Consider the following 21,434-nt stretch of genomic DNA (forward strand, 5'->3'; position numbering starts at 1 on the left):
ACTCCAGTGGGGCCAAGTGAGGCCAGGGAACTGGAGGGGTTCCCAAAGATGTCAGTGGCCAAACCAAACACGGCCCCGGGGGAAGCCAAGGCCCACAGGGCTATGCTGGTTAAGGCAGAATGCAGGGCCAGGGAGGGAGCCCTGCCTCTGCCCTGATCACTAGGGGCGGCTGAGGAAGCTCCCTACTCAGGCCCACCAACCTCCTCCCAAACAGACTCACGGCCCCAAGAACAGGCAGACAACAGGAAGGACAAAATTCATTTTTCCTTTTATAAAATGCGTCTTGTGTGTGTGTGTGTATATGTGTGTTGTGTGTGTGTGTGTGTGTGTGTGTGTGTGTGTGTGTGTGTGTTTAGGGGAGTTTTTGCAAAGGCAGATACTGGAAAAATGGCTCTTGTGTAACAGGCCCCAGCTGGTACCTGGGCTGGGGGTGGTCAGCGGGGAATCACAACACGCAGGCCACACACCGAGCACTCGTGGGGCAGAGGACAGGAAGCGCTGCATCCCGTGGACACAGACAGCTGCTGGCCTTGCTTCCCAAGGGCCAGACAGGCCAGTGAGAGGCTGAGGGGCAGGGCCCCCCTCCAGGCCAGCTCCCAGCCTGCCCAAAACGAGGAGTTGGGGCAGGGGTGGCCTTGGGGTGGCGTGGCACCAAGAGCCTGGAGGGGCCACAGGCAGGCAACTGCTGTCCAGCCTGCCCACCAGGCTGTTGCCCCCTCCCCATAAAGTGCAAAGTCCCTGGATGCCACCCTGCAGCCCCCTTCCTGCCCACACCTGGGGCCTCCCTGGGCGGTAAGAGAGGGGCCCACAGATGCATTCAAGCACGTATGCCCAGTGGCGGCGGTGGTCCGAGGCCACCTTCCCAATGCCGCAGAGGCCCGGCCCTGGGCCCTGCCCGAGTCCTCAAGTGGCTCTCAGACGAAGATCTGGATGCGGTCACGGATGGCCTGGCGGCAGATGGGGCAGACGCGGAGCGCTGCACTACACTCGAGGCAGGAACCATGGCCACACTGGAACACCAGGCGGATGTGGCTGTCGATGCAGATGGGGCAGGTGATGCGTTCCTCCATCTGCCGATAGCGGCTCTGCAGCTCCTCCACCAGCTGCCGCTGGCCCGAGCACTCCAGCCCCACTGTGCTGCTCTCCACCTCGGTGCTGTCTGGCGGGCCAACATGGGGCGGGGAGGGGAGGGGGAGGTCACGGGGGCTTCTCCCGCCTGCCCCCCCCAGGCAGCCCCCTCCCCCCTGCAGCCTGCCCCTCCCCTCCAGCCCCCTCCCCCCAGGGCAGCCTACTCCCCTTCCCCCCAGCCTTCTCCCCCCCTCCCTCCAAAGCCTCCCTCCCCTGCCCCCTTGTCTCCCCTCTTCTCCCAGGCCCCACCACACACCTTGTCGAAGTTTCTTGCTGATGGTCACCTGGCAGCAGATGCATTTCTTCATCCTGCGTGAGCACTCTGAGGGCAGAGCAGAGAGGGCAGCTGGGCTCCAGCCCAGGCCAGACCTTCCCCCTCTCCTCCCCTCCCTCCTCCCCTAAGCCCCTCACCTTCGCACACAATGCTGTGCTGGCAAGGCAGGAAGAGCACCAGCAGGGCCAGGTCCGAGCAGACAAGACACTCGGATGGCCCGGCCCCGTGCCCGCCACCTGCTGCGCCCACACTCAGGTTAGTCATGGTGTTGGGCGTGCTGTGCATCCTCCGAAGCCCGCAGCTCCTCCCCACGGTGCCCAGAGGGCCCTGCTGCTCCCTACCACGGATGGGGAAGGAGACGAGGGTCAGTGGCCACTGGGTGGTGCGGGCTCGGGCCCAATTCCACCCCCCCCCCCCAGCCCCTGGCCGGCCCCAGCCCACCTGAATCTCTGGGCAAAACCACGAATGGCCTGGACCTTCCGGCTGTCAGTGACGACGTCCAGGGGGCACCTACCACGGTGGTTGGCATAGTTCACATCTGCGCCCTCCTGGGCCAGGAAGCAGGCAATGGCGATGCCCACCGTCAACTCCGTGCTGCCCAGGAAGCTGGAGGCCTGGAGCTGGGAAAGGACGTGCTGGGTGGCAGAGAGCCCTTGTGGGGCCTGGCACAGGGGCCTGCATCAGCCTCCGGCACAGTCAAGCTCCCAATAGAGAGACCTAGGTGAGTGCAGGGGCCCCCTCAGCCCTGCCCGACCCCAGGCACAGCTTGTTAGGTTTTCTAACTAGAATCAGCTCTAGCCCCTATGGTGCATGGGGGTTGGTGCCCAGGGCCAGGAGGGTGACAGACCCAGGGCCAAGGATCCCTGGGTCCCATCTCTGGGCTCACCCACAGCCCCTGGCAGTGCTCCTGCCTGGAGTCTGTCTGCTGTTCCCCAAAATGTCGCTGAGCTGGCAATAAGGGTCAGAGAGGGACAGCATGGAGGGTGGCTGGCACTCAGTTACCCCACTGGAGGCCGCCTTCCTGAGCTTCGAACACAGGGCCTTTTCCTAAGCCAGAAATTTTATGGGGGGGAGGGGGAAGAAAAACAGCTGGCATGAGGAAAAAGGTTCCTTGTGTAGCCCAGGGCTGTGAGCCGTGCTGGGGGTGGGGAGGATGACAGCCGAAGACATAAGCCTGGGCTCCCAGGGTCTATGTGCAGGGAGCGGGGCTGGGGGAGGCAGGGGGCCTGGTCAGGCAAGGTCACAGACCTCCCGATAGCCAAGCATGATCACGTAACTGGCCTACGCCCATTTTACAGAGGGGAGAATGAGGTCAGAGGGCTCTTGGGCCGATGCCCTGCCCCGGGCCCTACCCTGGAGAAGAGTGATGAGACCCCTTCCGCGGCCTCGGCAGGGGGCGCCAGCAGCTGGTGCTTCTCCAGGGCGATGTGCATGGCGGTGTCCCCAGCCTCATCTTCGGCATTGATGTCGCTGCCAGCACTCACCAGCAGGAGCAGCAGCCCCACGTGGGCCTGGGTCACCGCCAGGTGCAGTGGCAGCTGGTGGCGGTTGTTGCAGATGTTCACGTCGCAGCGGCCCTGCAGGCACAGGCGGCCCAGGGTGTCAGGAGTGGGGCCAATGATGGGCTCCAGCTGAATTGCAACCCCCTCCTGGGCTGGTCGGCTGGGGCAGCCCCCCCCCACTCAAATGACCCAGAGGCCTCCAAAGGCCACACATTCCACCATTCAATGCCAGAGCTGTTGCCAGGCGCCCATCCTGTCCATCTGCAGGCCCCTGCTCAAGAACGGTCTGCCCACCCCTCCTGGTGGCCATCTCAAGCCCCTGTGCTAACATGCCTAGCTCTGGATGCACACAGCTGGAACCCCTGGCTCAGGGGCCCGCCCTCTACCAGCGCCCACCTCCTTGATGAGTATCTCGGCCACCTCCCGGTGCTTGTTGAGGGCTGCGAGATGGAGGGCAGTGAAGCCATCATCCTTTCTGGTATCTACGAGCTGCCGGGCCCGGGCCAGGATCCTCCTGACGGCTCTGCTGAGAGGAATGGGGCTCGTGGGGGTCCTGAGAACAGGATCCTGGCATGGGCAGGGCCCCCAGGCTCTGGCGAGGCCATGAAATCAAGGCTGCGTGCCCAGGGGCGCAGAGCAGATGGCATCAGAGACAGCATCTGAACCCAGGGCCAGGGCTCCATCCGGGGGGCAGAGGGACCCTGCACCAGGGTGAGGGGAAGTGTTCTGCTCTGCTACCCTTGGTTGTCAGGGACCCCCAAAAGCTCTCCTTGTCAGAACCCACCCTGGGGCCGCCCAAACAGCTCTGGCCCGAGGTGGGAGGGGGCTCCACCATTGGCTCACTCACCCCTTCCTACCCCAGCCTGCCCTCTGGGGGAGCTGGGGCCGGGGCCTCACTCCTGACCCAGCCCCAGGTCCCAGGGGTGGGCACTGCCTGCTCCTGGCCCCTTTCTGGCCCCACTCACAGCACATTGCCTTTCAGCGCCGCATAGTGGAGAAGGTTGAAGCCTTGGCAATTAGAGGCGGTGAAGTCGATGGTGGGCACCTCGGTGAGGATCTCAATGATGCCCTTGGCATCTGCTGAGATGGCACGGTGCAAGGGGGTGTCTCCACACATGTCCTGCAGGAGTGCCAAGGACTCAGCACAGGCCCCATGCCCACAGACTGGACTTCCACAGGGTGCAGGGCGAGGCAGAACCAAACCCAAGCACCCCCCTTCCTGAGGCCTGGCCCCTGAGGGTTTAAAGGAGGGAAAAAAGCTCCATGCCACGGCCATCAGGGATGGGTTTTTTGGGAGGATCCAGTGAAATCACACAAATGAATCCATTTATCAACCTCTAAATACTACAACGATGGGAGTGAATTCAGAGCTGGGTGACCAAACAGCATGGCTGAGAAGGGGCGGATGGGCCAGGACAAATTGGGGCGGGGAGCAGGGGAGCTGGGGGGCGGGGAAGCAAGCGAGGGGGATCAGGTAAGAGGGAGACCACAGCACAACGTACAGGGATGTTGACGTCACAGCCTTGCTCACACAGGACACGTGCCACCTCCAGGAAGCCCATGTGGACGGCCACGTGCAGGGCAGTGCACTTGGAGTTATTGATCACGTTGGCCCCTGCCCCCCTGCTCAGCAGCACCCGGGTCACCTCGGCCTGATTCCTGGGGGAGCAGACACGGGCAGCATCGCTGAGGGGGTAGGTGGTCCTGAGGGGCCCGCCCATGTGCCCACCACCCTCCCGGGCACCTTACCCAAAGGCCGCATAGTGCAGCGCGGTATCCCCCTCGTCGTCCCGCACATCTGTGCTGGCGTGGGCCTGCAGCAGCAGCCGGACCAGCTCCACCTGGCCCAGGTGGGCGGCCACCTGCAGTGCCGTGCGGCCCTGGTTTCTGACATCCACCTGTGTGTGTGTGGGGGGGGGGTCAGGCCTGAGCCAGACCCACCTAATTGCTCTCATGTGACCATCCCTCCCCAGAGCACCCCTGGTAACAAATTATGAAAAAGAATGAGGGAAAAGTGAGCTGAGTGGATGGAGCCCAGATGGGTGTGGGACGAGACCATGGGGCGTCTGCAGGCTGGGGCTGAGGGTGCTTCTGTATGATGAGGGAAGGCTCAGAATGTGGATGCGAGCCCACGTATGTGCGTGTGTATGTGTATGTGCGTGCGTGAGCATGTGTGTGTGCTCTCCCTCCCGCATATCTGGGCAGACAGAGCACTGGTAGAAGTGACCAAACCCCCAAAGAGGCTGAGCCTCCTATCCCTGGGGTCCCCCCCTGTTCACCGTCTCAGACACTCAGTAGCTGTGACTCTGGTCAATCACTCAAACCTCTGCCTCAGTTTCCTTAACTGTAAAATGGGTTAATGAGCTCCTACCTCCCAGGGCTGTTGTGAGGACAAGGGGCTGCTGTTTGTCAAGTGCCTGCTCAGCACAATGCCTAGGGTACAGTAGGTGCTGTGTGAACGCTGACAATGACTCCCCGCCCCACTGGGTCCTTCACCACGCTGCGCCCCCCTGGCGGGCTCTCACCTTGTCTGGATGCCTCTTCAGCAGCTCCAGCGCCCGTGCAACATTGCCGTGAGCCACCTCGGTCACCAGCCGGCCCGGCTGCTCGGGGTCACCTTTCTGGCTGAGCAGCTTCTCCAGGATGGTGCCCAGGGAGCCTGGGGAACGAAGCCACAGTGAGCCAGGGAGCCCCTGGCTGACCCTCTGCCTGCTTGGGGGGGGGGGGGCTGGGGATGCGGGCAGATCCCCTGTGTGCTCGTCACCGGCCTCAGCCCCCACGCTGGGGGCTACCGAGGGAGGCCTTGCCTGCAGGCGCCCACCACTTCCTTACTCTTTGGCTCCTTGGTGCTCTCTGCCGCGTTCAGGTTGGCGTTCGCCTCCAGGTGGTGGGCTGTCAGGCAGGCGGGGTTGAAAGTCCAGGACTGACCACCGACAGACACCCTCAAGTCTCCATCTCCAAAAACCTTCATCACTTTCCCAATGTGTCCCAGAGCCTGTGAAAGGGAAGGGGGAGTCAAGAGAACAATGGCTCTCTGGAATTCTGATTGGGGGGAGCAGAGGAGGCTTAGACAGGCTCAGGAGGGACAGGCCCCCAGGGGAGGGTCAGACATCAGGGGACAGCCTGCACTGTCCAGGACTGCCCCTTCTAGCTGTGACGAAGACTGCAATGGCATTAAATCTGTGATACGGCAGGAGGCACTAACCAGGACCATGTCGTCTGTCCACTCCCCGTGCCCAGCCTGCAGTCGCTTCACTGTGTCCAGATCCTCGATGACCCGGACCATATCACCGACCCAAAATGTGTTATGCTACAGGAGAAAATGAGGGGCTGGGCTGAGTCCAGGGGCAGGACCTGGACCCTGACCCAAAATGCCAGCAGTGAGGGGAGAGGGTCAGTCAGTCAGGGCAAGAGGGGAGAAGCGAGCCAGCATCAGAGACAGAGGGGCTCCCAGGTCCCTCCCCTGGGCCTCAATCTCTTCATCTGTCAAATGAGAATGCTTCCCACTCCAGAGCTCTGGGCTCCTGCCTCTGGCACTCACTTTGGTCAGGGCACCAGGATGGAAAGTCCAGCGGGCGTCACTACTGAACTGGACCCGTACATCGCCGCGGTCAGTGATGCGGTGGACTGTTCCTGTCTGACCAATGAACTGCAGCCAGGAGGGCAGAGAAAGGGAAACAGACAGAAACAACTTTCTGAGTGGCTCCCCCGGGCACAGGGGTGCTGGTGAGGAGCAGTCCTATCTCCCTACCCCGAGGCCAGGTGGGCAGGCAGGTCCTGGTGCCTAGAGATTGGAGACAAGCTGGGCACCAAGAACCACCTTGCTGAAGAGTGATCCGACTGGGCTTGCTCTCCCTGAGGCCCCCCCCCCCCCCAGACCACCCTGCTCCCTGGGAGACGCATGTGTGGACAGTACTGTTGCCTTGGGGAATGACAGTGCTCGTGCAGACCTCACCTCAGCCATCTTGGGGTTCCAGCCTCCATGGCCCTCCTGCATCTCCCGGAGAATATCCATGGCTAGCAGACACTTAACCTTGTCTCCATGCTGGAAGGGTGGGCTCTCAGTGCTCACCTTCCGTTGCAGCTCAGCGGGCTTGCCTGGAGTTGGGGTGGATGGCACCCCACATGAGTGTATGTAGGGCCAGGGAGCAGCTCTTTAAGGCTGGTCTGGGAAACTTTCACAGGCCTCCCTCTCCCTATTTAGACGTCTGTGGTTGACACCCAGGACCTGCACTGTCCCAAACAAGGAGAAGGCGGCACAGCTCTGGAAGGCAACCCACTGGAGAGCCCTCGGGAGCACAGCACCACTGTCCCCACTGGGGTTTACATATGGTGGGGTTGGCGTAAGAAATTAAGTGGGAATTTTTGGAGTGCTAAGGCCAGCAGACGATTTTACAATGAGGTGCTGCGAGAAAGAAAAACCCTGAGATTTCCTCTGTGGTGCGAAGGGAAGGCCCGCAATGTTTCTGTGGCTGTTCCAGCTGCCAGCGCACCGTACCCCTAGCCCCATGATGTTCTCGAAGGGCACCCCCCTTACCTAGCCTCGGCAGGTGCTCTTTGTAATAGAAGCCTCCCGGTGCCTCCACCACACACTTGAGGTCCACCTTGCCCTTGTGCCCCACGCGATAGACGTTGGTGGTGCCGTCAGTCCATGTCACACTAGCCACACTGCGGCCAGTCTCTACATCCCATCCGCGGATGTCCATCACACGACCCGGCTTCCCCTCGCCCCCTGGGAAGACAATGCCAGGTGTCCCTGCTTCCAGTACAAGTCAGCTAGCCAAGCCTCCCTCCCCGCCTCGGGTCTCCAGGGCCCAGCTCTGCCACCAGGGACCTGGTCTTCTTGCCTTCTACAAGTTTCCCTGGTACCAGACTGCCGTAGGCACATGTGGGCACCAGGGCTCTATCACTGTAGGTGGAAAAGAAGGGTTCTAGGCCCGCCCCACACTGCCCTCTCTCCACTCACCATCCTGATTGCCCCATTCCCAGTCTGGGCCCCGGAGGACCTTGGCGCCTTGGAAGATGCCCCGCAGGGTGATTCGAGGCAGGCTGTGGCGGGCACTCACAGTGACTCTGCAAGAGAGCATGGTGCTGAACCCTGGGCTGGACCAGTGCCTACTTCCCCCAGAGCTAAGGGGCCCTCTAGGACTGAGAGGAGGCCCAGGCCCAGGGGCATCTTTCTTCTCGGGCACATTCATCCCATGGCAGCCAGGCGGTGCAGGAGACAGTGCACTGGGCCTGGAGTCAGGGAGAGCTGAGCTCAAATCTGGCCTCAGACACCGACTAGATGGGTGACCCTAGGCAAGTCATTTATCCCATTTGCCTCAGTTTCCCCATCTGTAAAATGGGGCTTACAACAGCAGCTGCCTCCCAGGGTTGTTGTGAGGATAAAGGAGATAGTAACTGTGATGTGCTCAGGACAGGGCCTGGCACACAAGAGGCACTCGATACTTGCTCCCTCCCTTTCCCCTCTCGTCCCACCCCCCTCGTATGGATGAGAGCACGCTGCTCACTCCCAGGCAAAGGAAGGGCAGCCAGGGCAGGTGGGAGAAGCCTTGGCGCCTTTCCCCCTGCAGCCCGCTGCCTCTGTCGAACCCAGACACAAGCATTATGCCCCTACTGGCTACAGAAAGGCCCTCCCTGGCACACAGGAGGCTCTTAGTAAATGCACGCTGGTGCACTGCAACCTGGAGGGAGAGCACCACAGACGGGGGGGAGGGCCAGACATGAGTGGACACGCACCGGCGACTTTGGGAGTGGACAGCAGTGGCTGGGGGGCTGGCCTGGGCTCGAAGCCCACTCTGCCGCTCACTATCGACATGACAGTGAGCAGCACTAATGCCCCTGCACCTCAGCTTTCATCTGTACAGTGAAGGAGCTGTGTGGGATGGCCCCCTCCAGGCTGGGGCCCCCAGCTCTGGTCCTACGAGAGACCACTGAGGCTGACCAGGAAGCTTAATGACAAACCCAGATCTCGAAAGGAAAAGAGAAGAGAAGAAAGCAAAGGCCCCACACGGAGAGCGGGGGCCCAGTGAGAACCGCGAAGCAAGGGGGCCCTGGGGACACTTCCTGCAGAACATTCGAAACCCCATTAAAAGGCAGCTAGCATGGGGTCATCAGTAAGTCACGTGGGGAGAGGGAATGGCACAGACATAACATATCTGGATGCCAGCAGGGCATCTGTCAGAGCCATCACTAATGTCCCTCAAGAAATGGGGGGATACTATTGTGCAACAGGAAATGATGAGTAGGCAGTTATCAGAAAAATCTGAAAAGACTTGTGTGAGCTGATGCAAAGCTAAGTGAGCAGAACCAGGAGAACACTGTACACAGTGACAGTCATGCTGTGCAATGACCAGCTGGGAACGACTCAGCTCTTCTCATGACGCAAGGATCCAAGTCGATTCCAAAGGGCTCCTGATGGAAAATGCTGTCACATCCAGAGCCACGGAGGCTGAATGCAGATCAGAGCAAATGATTTCCACTTTATTTTCTTTCTGTGTGCGTGATTTTTTTTTTCCCTTTTGGTCCGTTTCTTCTTTCACAACATGACTAATATGGAAATATGTTTTACATGATTGCATATATAGAACCTATATCAAATCACTTACCATATTAGGAAGGGGGAGGGAGAAAAATTTGAAACTCAAAATTTGGTAAAAATGAATGCTAAAATTATCTATAAATAATTGGGAAAAATAAAATACTATTTTTTTTGGGGGGGGGGGGGCCAAGGCAATCAGGGTTAAGTGATTTGCTCAGGGTTACACAGCTAGTAAGAGTCAAGTATCTAAGGCCAGATTTGAACTCAGGTCCTCCTGACTCCAGGGCTGGTGCTCTGTTCACTGAGCCATCTAGCTGGCCCTCCTTCTACAATACTATTTTAAAAAATTAATTGATTTATTTTTAGTTTTCAACATTCACTTTTATAAGATCTTGAATTCCAAATTCCCCTTGCCCCCCGCTCCTTCTTCCTTTTCCCCAAGACAGCATGCAATCTGATTTAGGCTATTCATGTACAATCATGTTAAACATATTTCTATATTAGCCATGTTGTGAAAGAAGAATCAGAACAAAAGGGAAAAATCATGAGAAAGATAAAACAACAAAAAAGGCGCCCACGGTCTGCTCTGATCTGCCTTCAGACTCCATACTTCTTCCTCTGGATGTGGACAGCATCTTCCATCAGGAGTCTTTTAGAACTGTCTTAGCTCTTCTCAGCAATGCAAGGATCTAAGTCTATCAACGCTGGTCCTCACCCAGTGCTGCTGTCACTGTATACGACGTTCTCCTGGTTCTGCTCCTCTCGCTCAGCATCAGTTCACGTAAGTCTTTCCAGGCTTTTCTGAAGTCTGCCTGCTCATCGTTTCTTATAGAACACCAGTATTCCATTACATTCTCATACCACATCTTGTTCAGCCATTCCCCAGCTGATGGGCATCTTCTCAGTTTCCAATTCTTGCCACCACAAAAAGGGTTGCTATAAATGAAAACTAAAATACTATTTAAAAATTTAAAGCCCATTATGCAGAGCAGGAGCTGCTGCCCTGCCATTCCAAAGAGAGCTGATTAGATCAGATCATGGTCAACCCAAAGGTACGTCTCTAGGTTAGTGCCACAGGGCTCAGTCCTTTTAGTCTGCTCTGTTCCCATTTTGATCAATAACGCCAATGAAAGCAAATGGATGACAAGACAACTGACCATGTTCCACAAAGATCTCCAGCTGGCACTGGGGACCTGAACGAATGAGATTTAACCAGGATAAATTTAAAGTAGAGACTGGGGGTGGGATAAGTGCATGTCCCATGTGGCTTAGGTGAGGTGGCAGCCCAGGAGGCAAATGCGGCCTCAGGGTCCTGCACCTACAGAGGCCAAAGGGCTGGTCAGCCCACACATCTGGAACACAAGTGGACACCTATAAGCTCCCTGAGGGCAAGGACTCAGCCCCAGCACTGAGAGCACATCTCCGGGATGAGCGGGGCTTAAGAACCACAGGCCAATAGTCGCAGAGCAGTGCCTGGGTAAGCCGGAGTGGGCCCAAAAGGGAGTGACCAGCTCAACTAGAAGAAAGACTTCGGGCTGCCTAAAAGCTGAGTGAGACTAAAGGCTGGGGGGGTGGGGCAGGTCTACAACCAGGCACCCCAGAACATAGGGCAGGGCTTGAACAGGTCTATAGCTCTCTATCAGAACTGTGACAATCCAACGTAGGCCAAGGTCTTCCCCACTCAGTCCTAGGCACTCCAAAGGCAAGATGGCAGCAGAAGAAGCCCTTGGCCAGGGAGTGATATGACCTGCCTTGAGGTCCCAAGGTCTCCTTGGTTCTGCCCACAGAGCAGCAGGCCCACTCAAGCCGGGCCCCCTGCTCTGACCATGAGCGCTCACCTGGCTTGGTCTGCAGCTCCATCCCCTTCTCAGAGAGCCAGCCAGGCCCCAGTGACCCACAGCCTGGAGTTTGGTTTGAACCACTGGTTTTTCCTCAAGATTCTGCGGACAGCTCAGGCAGTAACACAGTTAAAAACCCAAACCCAGCTTCCAGCTAGGGACTGCACTGACCTGCCCCGCACATCACAGACTATTTAGAGCTGCACTCCCCTGTCCCTTGTTATGCCTCAGGACCTCCCTCCACCCCTCACCCCTGCCTCCTCTACAGGGCCACCATTCCAACAAGCTTTTATTAAGCACCTACTATGTACCAAACGGAGGAGGAGACAACATACGCTCAGCTAAGTTAATACCCAATAAAACCTAATAGTGGGATGGGGCACAAGGACCAGACTGCTTTGGCTTGGGTGGGGAGGGGGCCATCGAGGGAGCTAGAGAGGCAGCAGCCTCAATGGACAGAGCCATCCTCATGGTCACGCCACTCTGGGCAAGTCCCTTAATGTCTCAGCACCGTGGGGAGCTCAGACAGAGGAGGCGCAGGCCTGCATCGGGAGAGGGTGAAGCTCTTGGACCCAAACGCAGGGACGAAGAAAGGGGGGATTGTTTTCCACAGCCCTGGCGAAGGCACAGGGGCTGGAGATGATGGCGCGCCATGTGCTGGGAACAGGAAGTCCGTCGGCTTGGCTGTGCTCCATCCTGCCTGGAGAGGGCCAGCCTCACTGCCCTGCTCTACAGGGGTCTGAGCAGTGCAGCCAAGCCCAGGTTCTCTTTCCTGTTCAGACTGGCCCCCGAAGATACATATGGGAGAGAGATGCGTGGGCCGCTCCCCTGTCAGAGGGGCATGGGCTGGGGTAGTTACATCAACAGAAGAAGGGTCCCTCCCTCCCGGGCCCCACACTACTGCACCCTGGCTGTTCTAGTCCCCCCAGCTCTGGGCCTGACACTGCCCATCATTCTGCCTCTAAGAATGCAGATGGGTGCCCCAACTAGTGATAGCACCTTGGACAAGTCACACCCTCGTCAGGGCTGGAAAATGAAGAGAGAGGGCTAAATGCCAAGGTCTTCTAGGCTGAGCAGGCATACTGTAAGCAAACAGACCGCTACCACATTCAGTGAATATCCAGGAGCATTCAGGAAGACCTGTGGCCTCTAAATAAAGAAGGGCTTTAAGTAACCCCTCTGGGTCTGTGGGTCACAGTGGATGTGGAGAGACCCCAACCTCAGGCCAAAGGGGAGAGCTTATATTGCTCACAGGGGGCTGAAAGGCCCTTCAGGTGGGGGACAGCAAAGCAGGGGGTGGTTCCTAGGTCTCAAGCTGAGTATGGGGTCCCCAAATGAGGCCATTGAGCTTCCCTAAGTAGCCCCTGCCTGTGGAGGAAGCAATTCTCCACATTCCTGATCTTCCCAACAGTTCCTGGAGACAGAGCATGGAAAGAGAGATGGGGCAAGTCTGAATAAGGCAGGGCCTGACCCAGTGGATATACTGCTGGGCTTGAAGACCCGAGTTCAAATCCTGCCTCAGACACTTACTAGCTGTGACTCTAAGCAAGTCACTTAACCTGTTTGCCTCGGTTTCCTCATCTGTAAAAGGAGGGGGTTGGACCTGCTGGCCTCCAAGGTCCCTTTCAGCCCCCAATCTATGGTCCTGTCACCTTCAGGTTGCTCTAGAGAGCTCAGGTCTGAGAGTCTGAAGACATGGCTCTCTATGAGTGTGTGACTGGGCCAGTCCCCAGCCTTCCTGGCCTCTGTTTCTGTGAGTGCCCCACAAGGCGGGAGCTTCCTTCTAACTTGTACACTCTGTGTCTATAAAACTGGACCGGTGGAGTCACTGGTTTGGTAAAGCCAGCCCCCAGTGATGTCAGTGGGCCCTCCCTGATCCCTCACTGGGAGCCTGGGTGGGCTGCTGCAGACAAGGGGCCTGGGATAGTGGCCCATAAGCCAAGGGCTGGCTTCTGCCCAGCAATGGGCTCCTTCTGGAACCCTCAATGGGGCTACATGGAAGCAGGGGCCCTACCCTTGGGACCCCCTACTAGAAATCACATCAGGGTCATGTCCAGGCCTCACTCCATATCCTGTGTTTTTTTTTTTCAGTTCCCCAGCGAGCAAACTGAAGCAAGAAGCCAGAGGGGATCTGGGCAAACTTGTTATTCCCCGCCCAAGGGCAGCAGCCCCGGGCTGTGAGGCAAGAGAGGGTTTCCTGAGGCAGGTTGGCTCAAAGAAACCCCCCTGCCCTGAGGGAGCCGCTAGCAAGGCCCTGGAACAGGCTTCCTCATATCTTCATGGGAGGCTGGGAAAGAAGCTGCAGGAACCACTCCCTGGGGAGCTTCTTGTCTCAGGACTTTACGTACTGGACATAAGGATGGACCTCAGGAGTCCCCTGGTCCAATGCCCTCATTTTACAGAGAGGGAAACTGAGGCCAAGACAGGGCAAGTGTGTCACTCCAAGTCACACAGTATGAAGGGCAGAGCTGGGGCTTCCCCCCACATTCAGTGCTGGGATGGAGAGGACAGCCTGGGCAAGACGAGCAAGCTTTCCCCGCTGCTCCTGAGGGGCTGAGGAGAATGAGAGGGAACAGCCAGACCTGGCTTCAAATCCCCCCACCCAACACTTAGAGCTGTGGGACCATGGATGAGTCATGTAACCTCTGGGGGCCTCAGTTTCCTCATCTGTAAAATGGGGATAATCTTTACTGTGTCTACCTCACCAGTGAGTCTCAAAAGTGGTAACTTGTGTAAAAAGCCCCATAGACACGGAAGCCTCATCAAGAGTGGGGTCTGGGGGCTTCAGCTCCCAGGTTCTGGCCTCCCAGGCAAAGCCTGGGCTGGACCCATTTTCCAGCCTCTGCTAGTATGAGGCTTGTGCGGTGGGACCTTCCCCTTCCCAATTCCATGTCCTAAGGATTCAGCTGTCACTGGGGCCAGATTCTGGTTAATCTCAATGCGATGATTTATTACAATTCTGTTCAGGTGCCCAAAGCGTCCAGGCCAACAACTCAAGACACAGAAGTGTGTGTCGCTCCCAGGTCCAGGCCAATCCCACCCCTACGGCCCCTGAAAGGGCCTGGCTCCAAGCCCCAGGAAACAGGAAGTGGGAGGCCTGAGCAGCCCTGGCAGAGGGAGGCCATGGACTGCCACTTGCCTGGGAATGCTATGGGGATGGCCCAGCCAAGCTGGGGGCTGGGGGGGTCTAGCCTGGGCCTTTCCTACTAGCAGGCAGGTCAGCCCGGCTGCGTCCCATCCCCACTCCCCCCACCCCCAGTCAGAAGGAAACTCCAAGCCTGAGGGGGCCTCCAGGGCGGATTCATGTGCCCTGGGCATGGAGTTCCTATCCTCCTGATCCCAGCCCAGGGACAAAGGCACCCACGCACCCAGGGGAAAGCTAAAGGGCTGGGATGGAGAGAGGATCCACATGGTCTCAGGAGCCTGGGCGGCCTTTCCCCCAACCTCGCCTGGGCCTGCAGGGAGCTTGTGGCATCTGCCCATCATAGGCTCTGCCATCCCGTGGCATCCCACACTGGGGAACTCAGCACTGCGCCAGCCCCCGCTCTCTCCCTCACTCCCCAAAGCTCCTCACCTCCTGCCCCAAGTGGCTCCTCCTCCCCGTCCATCTCACATACTGCTCCCAAATCACTTTCCTTAAGCCAAGATTTGACTACAGGACAGACACCCCCCGCACTCAATCAAAGCTAGTTCCTTCTTCCTGTTTCTCTGACAAAACCTGAGTTTAGCCCTTACAGTCCCACCCAACTCGGGCCTGACCTAAGCATTCTCTCCCCTGCCCCGACACCGCCCCCCCCCATCCTGATCCAGCCAAACTGGTCTCTCTCTTCCTCACACAGCACCCATTTCCCCCCTCCAAGCCTTTGCAATACCCATGCTCCATGCCTGGGATGCCCTCCCCACTCTCCTCCACGTAACCAAGGCCCTGCTTTTTCCTTGAAGATGCAGCCCAATCAGCATGTTCTGCATGAAGCTTCTGCAGGCCTCCCAACTGCTCATGTCCCTCTTCTCAGAGTGCCTTGGGGGTTGCTCCTTTATACAGATTTGTGCTAATTTCATCTAGTTCTCTTGTACTTGTCTCCTCCAGAGCCCCAGAGGGAGTGCCTGGTCTTGGACAAGTCACTCACCTTGGCCTGCCTCAGTTTCCTCATCTGTCATGGGATCATCAAAGCACCTCTCTCTTTCCAGGTTGTGAGGATCAGATGAAATGTTTGTAAAGCACTTAGCAGGGTGTGTCGCACACAGTAGGTGCCATATAAGTGTCAGTTATTTTCATTATTTTTACTTCCCTCTTTGGTGACTACAGTGCCCTGGGTGATCAGCGTGTCCCTGAGTGAGGGCATCCCAAGAGCTGCCCCACAGAGCTGGAGGAGGCGCTGGGCAGGGAGCCTGGGGGAGGGGGACGGGGGGGGGAGTACTCACGGGCGCGAGTGCGCGGTCTCGTAGCGCTCGAAGGCATGTGACAGGTCATGCTTGTTGTTCATGTAGCACTGTGTGCAGAGGTCATAGTCGAAGCAGATCTTACATTTCCAGCGCATGCCACGCAGCCCGTGCTTCTTACAGCAGTCGCAGATGATGTTGGGGTGGCGGACACCTGCGGGGGCAGCTCCTGCTCACCCGCTGCCCTTCCCCCGCCTGCCCTGTGCCCGCCACCGATGAAGCAGAGCTGGGTGCCAAGCCAAGGGCCCCAGCGAGGCAAGGGGGAGGAGTCCCTGGGTCTGCTCACCACCCCAGCTCACTTCGGAGCCTAGCCATGCCCGACCAGGGGCCTGAAAGAGTCAACGGCTCTGAGCCAGAGGAGGGAGCACTGGACCTGGAGTCAGAAAGACCTGAGCCAAACTTGGCCTCTGACACCTATGTGCTGTGTGACCCTGGGCAAGTCACTGAACCTGTCTACCTCAGTTTCCTCATCCGTAAAGTGAGGATGACAACAGCATCTGCCCCCCAGCGTGGTCGTGAGCATGAACAAGGTAACATAAGGAGCTTTGTGGACTTCAATGGGCTCTATCAACATGATCTGTTATAATGACTCGTGTCCCCACCGGGCCTCACTTTACCTATCTGGGCATTGTCATAGAGGAGAAGGTCATAGGCGCCCTGGAAGCCAGTTCGGTAGTTAGTCCTGGTGCCCTGATCCCACTGGACCACCACCGTCCGGTCAGGCGTAGTAGGGCTGCCCTGCCGGCCGATCTCCACCACGGTGCCGACGTTCCCTTCGCCGTTGTCCTGGTTGCCCCATTTCCAATCTACCCCTCGCACCACACGCATGCCCACCTGCATGCTGGCATAGCAGTCAGAGTCCATGGTGGTCAGCACAGCTGCTCACCAACGCTCCTGAGGACAAAGAACACAAAAGGAGAGTCAGAGGAGCCCGCCACCCAGGCCAGGCACAAATCCACTCCACCTTCCCCGAGGACGGCAAGGCCAGTGTCCTCACTGGAAACCTGCCTCGGTGGAGACAGCCTGCTGCTGTTGTGGCAGGCCCTGCCGAAGGGCTCGCTGATCTCTGGGGAGCTGCTGGGGTAAAAAATCAGAGCCTGGGTCCTAATCCTGAGGAGGTTCCTCCATCACTGTGTGCCTCAGGGCAGTTCACCACCTTCTCTGGGCCTGGCCTCCTCATCCAGAAAATGAGGGGGTCCAACCTCACCAGCTCCCCCCCAGCTTTGACCTGGGATTGTGGGACAATGGCCACACTTCTGGTCAACTGCTCTCCCCCCCCCGCCCCCAACACACACTCTCAGGAATCCTGTCCAAACGTCTGTTGCTGCTGCCTGGAGGAGGCCAGAAAGATAGAACTTGGCAGGAGAGCCACCCAAGGCAGGCATGAGGCTGCCCACCAGCTCAGCTTCTGCTCTACACACACAGGGTTCAGCAGATCGATTTCTGGGGGTGAGGGAGAGGAGCGCAGTCATCACCAGCTCTTGACCTGAAAACAGGAAGACCTAAATTCAAATCCAGCCTCTGCAGCTTCTAGACGTGTGACTGGGTAAGTCACTTAAGCTGCCTGCCTCAGTTTCCTCAACCATAAAACAGGGATAATACAGTGTGAACCTCCCTGGGCTATTGCTGTGAGGACCAAACAAGATATTTCTGTAAAGCACTTGGCAGTCTCTGGCACACAGTAGGTATTATATAAACGCTCATTCCCTTCTCCTTCCTTTTCCACTTAAACCATAACTAGCATCCTGAGAGTGAAAAGTCAAATATAATTTCAGACTGGGCAAGCCTCTGAGGCCCCATCTTTGCAGCCACGGTGGGGCACTGAGCTACAGACCATGCCCAGCAGATGGCAGCAGTGGCCCAGGGGAGCAGCCCCAGCCACGCAGGGCTCCCAGGGGGAGCTGCCCAGCCCATGTGGATCCCTGTGCATTTCCCAGCTGGCTACTGTCCTTCCACGTTCATTCATTTGTTCCCTGGCCACGTGGGTATCCCCTTGCGCCCCCAAGTGTAGAGGGGCTCTTGGTCCCCTTTTTTGCTCCACGGGCTGATTACAATCCTTTGCTTTGAATTAGTAAAAGAACAAAGTGGGGCTTATGAGCCACGGTTTTGAGTGGAGGCGGACCCACAAATTATTTGTAATTTAAGGTAGCTCTGGGGGGTCCATTTGTGAGAGGGCCCTGGGGGCTTCCATCTGAAGAATAATACAAAGTTATTGCACACAGATAGCATCTGAACCCAAATCCACCGCCTCATGAAAAGCCACCCCAACCCCAATCAGGAGGGTACCTGCTCCCCAGGGACAGCAGCAGGCCGAAGCACCGCAGAAGCCTGCAGTTCGGGCTCCCTGTGCAATCCCCTGTGCAGCTCTCGCTTTAAGTTTCTGGCATAAGAGTGTTCGTTCATAATAGTTTTTTAAAATTTTAAATTGCTTTTAAACTTATTAGGACACAAAACCTACCACTAGCTCTCCTCTGACATTACTTGTGTGCCTGGGACCACAGGAGCAGTAACAGGTGCCATTTATAGGGGGTTTGTGGGTAAACAAAGCACGTTCTTCACCACGGTCCTGTGAGGCAGCAGGATAAATATCATACCCATTTTACAGATGAAAACACTAAAGTTCCAAATGGTTTTCAAAAGAATTACAAACACTTGGGGTGGCCAGGTGACTCAGCGAGTAAGAGCACGGGCCCCAGTGTCAGGATGACCTGGGGGATCCAATCCGGGCTCAGACACTCAGCACCACACCCAGAAATAACTGGCCATGTAACCTTGAGCAAGTTAGTTAACCACAATTGCTTAAAAAAAAAAAAGAAAGAAAAAAAAAAGAATTACAAACGCTCAACAACCATAGGATAGAAATTCTCCAAATCACTGATAAAAAAGACATACGACTTCAAACAACTGAGCCTTTATCTCACACTCAGCAAACTGCCAAAGAACATGACAAGCAGAACTAGTCCGTGCAGCCAGTCTGGGGAAGCCACCATCATAGCACATCCTCCAGTCATATTCTGCTCTAGCCACTCAGCAATCCAAAGACTTTCCAGGCGTGTGTGCGTGCGTGTGTGCGTGTGTGTGTGTGTGTGTATGGTTGTATGTGTGTTCCACGCAGCCAGAAATCTAAGCACCCTCCCGGGCCACAATTCCCCCAAAGAGCACAGAAGGCTGGGAGGTCAGAGCATTCATTCCCCTTTGGTAAGCATATCCCCGGGGCTTAGCACAGGCCTGGGGCCTAGGAAGTGCTTACTCAAGGTTTTTCCTTACATTCATTCACTGTGAGAGGGCCTATGAAGAGACAGCCAAGCTTACACGCAGTTGGCTAACACGTGAACTGATCCAACCATTCTGGAAAACCACTGGGAAGGCAGCAAGAAAAAGCCCTGAAAGCCAGGCTGGCGAAATGCAGCCAATGGCGCGGAGCTTTCTATCACCACTGAGCTAAGGATGTGTTTAAGGAAGTTTTATTTTATTTAAAAATGTGAAGATCTTCTCTGCTGGCCAGCAGCACCCGAACAGGCATTGGGCCAGGCAGCGGTGTGCCGGCTCCTGCCCTCCACTGTTTCTACCAGGGGCAGCGACTGCGTGGCCCTCTAGGTCCTCAAGTGTGGCCTTTGAAGTCTGCGTGACCCAGAGGTCACATCACTGAATGTCCTTGGAGGCCAAAAATGGAAAAAAAGGCCCCACATTACCAAAACATTCCCAGAAGTGCTTTTTGTGGTAGCAAAGAACTCTAAACAAAGTGAGTGCCCGCCCATTGACTAGGAAAGGGCTGAAAAACTGTGCATAGGAAATAGGCCGGGGGCACCCCCAGGACAGGTCCAGTCCTGCTCCTGCCAGGGCAGGCTGGCTACTGGGAGGACACTGACCTGTGTCAATCCTCTACTAATCAAGTCAGGTTCAGACGTTTGTTTTTTTATGACAAGAATGAGGGATTCCTAGCAGCACAGGAAGATATATGGACTAAAGGTGAGGAGGATTCAGAACTAAGAAAAAGACAGCCACAAGAACTGGGCCACTGAAGGGCAGCCACACTCAGATAAACTGGAAAAGACACAAGGAGAGGTGAGGACCTACAGGTGCCAAATGTCGTATATCCAAGACCAAATACAGCTCCAGTGCTGACTGGTTCTCTTCAACAATTTCCTGTTTTACAGAGGAAGGGTGTTTAATGGGGGGGGTGGGGGGGGGAGGGATAGGGGACATAATAGGAAAGAGGTGTGATAAAAATAAAAAAGTTTAAATTCTTAAAAGAAAGAAATGGACGTTTCTGATTAGTTTACCTGATTACCCTAGGATGACCAAGACTGGCAGCACGTGGGCTCGGCACCAGGTCTCCCTGGGGCTTCTGATCTTTCCCCCCTCCCTCTCTAAGACTGTGACCCAGGCAGACCCTGCATCCCAGCAGCAGCGCCTGCTACACAAGGCAGAACCTTTGGGCAGCAACATGCCCGACCTCAATCTCCTGCCAAGGCTGGAGGTGCCTTCTCGATTCCCCTAGGAGGGTCCAGGGAAAGAGATTCTGGTCGGCGCTGTCTGTGAGGGACACGGGTCTGACCAGACAAGTGACCGCTAACGGAGCCTTCCATCTGATTACACAAGCCAAGATTGGTTCAGTCAAGCTGACCATTCTCCCGCTTCATCAGACAGACAGGGCTAGGGGATAGCTCCAAGGCTGCTAATGGCCTCTCAACTCTGAGGATGACGGGGAGTCCCCAGGCTCAGGCCCCCACAGCCATGGCAGCAGCAGGAAGTCTGAGGGCCTGGGGCCCATGCCGGGAAACAGCCTCACCTCCCAGGTCCTGCTCTCCCTGAACACAGGGCAGCCTTGGTGCTGGGGTGTGGTACTTTCCCATCTCAAACTGCGAGAATTGCCCAAGGCCTTCCATGACCCAGCACCAGCTACCTCTGCCAGCCTCATCTTCCACTGCCACATGCCCCCTCTGCTGTGGGGCAGGCCCTCTAATATGCCACCTACACACCTTTGCTCACACCACTTCCTTTGCCTGAAAGGCCTTCCTCTCCATCTGTCTGCCACCTCCTTCCAGAAGCCTTCCCTGACTGGTTGCTGAGCTTAGCGCATTTTCTCCTTCCTCCTAATTCCTACAGCACCTGCTACCCACATCTTCCATCTGTGGGACAAGGCCTGCGGGTCAGAACCTGGGTTGTGCCATCTCCCCCTCAGAAGCATCTCTCGAACTCTGTGCTAAACCCAAGGCCATGCCTGTAGCTTATGCTCCCAGCCTGTCTGTAGAATGAAAGGAGAAGAAATATTAAGAATTCCCAAACCAGAGTTCATGTTCTCTTGTATTTACATCTAGCAGCAGGCACTCAGTTAGGACCAGCTGGCAGTATTTTCTGCAGCTACCTAGTGGCTAAGATTTTTGCCCAAAGACAAACTAAACAGCAACAGTCCTGGAACTCTTCTGTGTCCCGGGCCCCTATGACAGTCTGGGAAAGCCGAGCAAGCCCTTCTCAGAACTGGGTTTTTTAATGCATAAAACAAAATCCACAGGATTACAAAAGGAGGAAGGGAAGAGAACAAGCCTACTATGTGTCAGACACAGTGTGCGAGGCAAACATTTCTTCATCTGATCCTCACTGCAACCCTGGCATCTAGGTGCTGGTTTTTTGTTGTCATTTTTTTCAATTTATTTATTTGTTTTTAGTTTCCAACATTCATTTCCACAAGATTCTGAGTTCCAAAT

The 21,434-nt window shown here is 56.5% G+C and overlaps 1 protein-coding gene across 3 annotated transcripts in view; it reads right to left on the reverse strand.

Annotated features, from left to right (window-relative positions):
• Positions 1 to 260: 260 nt before the first annotated feature.
• Positions 261 to 21,434, reverse strand: part of MIB2 (MIB E3 ubiquitin protein ligase 2) — a 50,113-nt gene continuing 28,939 nt past the window's right edge. For all 3 annotated transcript variants that reach the window (XM_069079225.1, XM_069079226.1, XM_069079227.1), the window contains 18 exons: positions 16,344 to 16,620; positions 15,709 to 15,880; positions 7,871 to 7,977; positions 7,442 to 7,636; positions 6,860 to 7,002; positions 6,446 to 6,553; positions 6,110 to 6,214; positions 5,737 to 5,899; positions 5,430 to 5,563; positions 4,654 to 4,802; positions 4,407 to 4,563; positions 3,870 to 4,024; positions 3,301 to 3,427; positions 2,755 to 2,979; positions 1,844 to 2,022; positions 1,540 to 1,739; positions 1,385 to 1,450; positions 261 to 1,159 (listed from right to left, as the gene is read on the reverse strand). In XM_069079225.1, coding sequence (XP_068935326.1) covers positions 915 to 1,159; positions 1,385 to 1,450; positions 1,540 to 1,739; positions 1,844 to 2,022; positions 2,755 to 2,979; positions 3,301 to 3,427; positions 3,870 to 4,024; positions 4,407 to 4,563; positions 4,654 to 4,802; positions 5,430 to 5,563; positions 5,737 to 5,899; positions 6,110 to 6,214; positions 6,446 to 6,553; positions 6,860 to 7,002; positions 7,442 to 7,636; positions 7,871 to 7,977; positions 15,709 to 15,880; positions 16,344 to 16,590 — 2,877 coding nt within the window. In that variant the 5' untranslated portion in view covers positions 16,591 to 16,620 and the 3' untranslated portion in view covers positions 261 to 914. The remainder of the gene's footprint in view (positions 1,160 to 1,384; positions 1,451 to 1,539; positions 1,740 to 1,843; positions 2,023 to 2,754; positions 2,980 to 3,300; positions 3,428 to 3,869; positions 4,025 to 4,406; positions 4,564 to 4,653; positions 4,803 to 5,429; positions 5,564 to 5,736; positions 5,900 to 6,109; positions 6,215 to 6,445; positions 6,554 to 6,859; positions 7,003 to 7,441; positions 7,637 to 7,870; positions 7,978 to 15,708; positions 15,881 to 16,343; positions 16,621 to 21,434) is intronic.

Source organism: Petaurus breviceps, unplaced genomic scaffold, assembly GCF_028583685.1.
Source record: "Petaurus breviceps papuanus isolate PSGF00001 unplaced genomic scaffold, PetGlider_PUasm1.0 91041, whole genome shotgun sequence".
Lineage (NCBI taxonomy): Eukaryota > Metazoa > Chordata > Mammalia > Diprotodontia > Petauridae > Petaurus > Petaurus breviceps.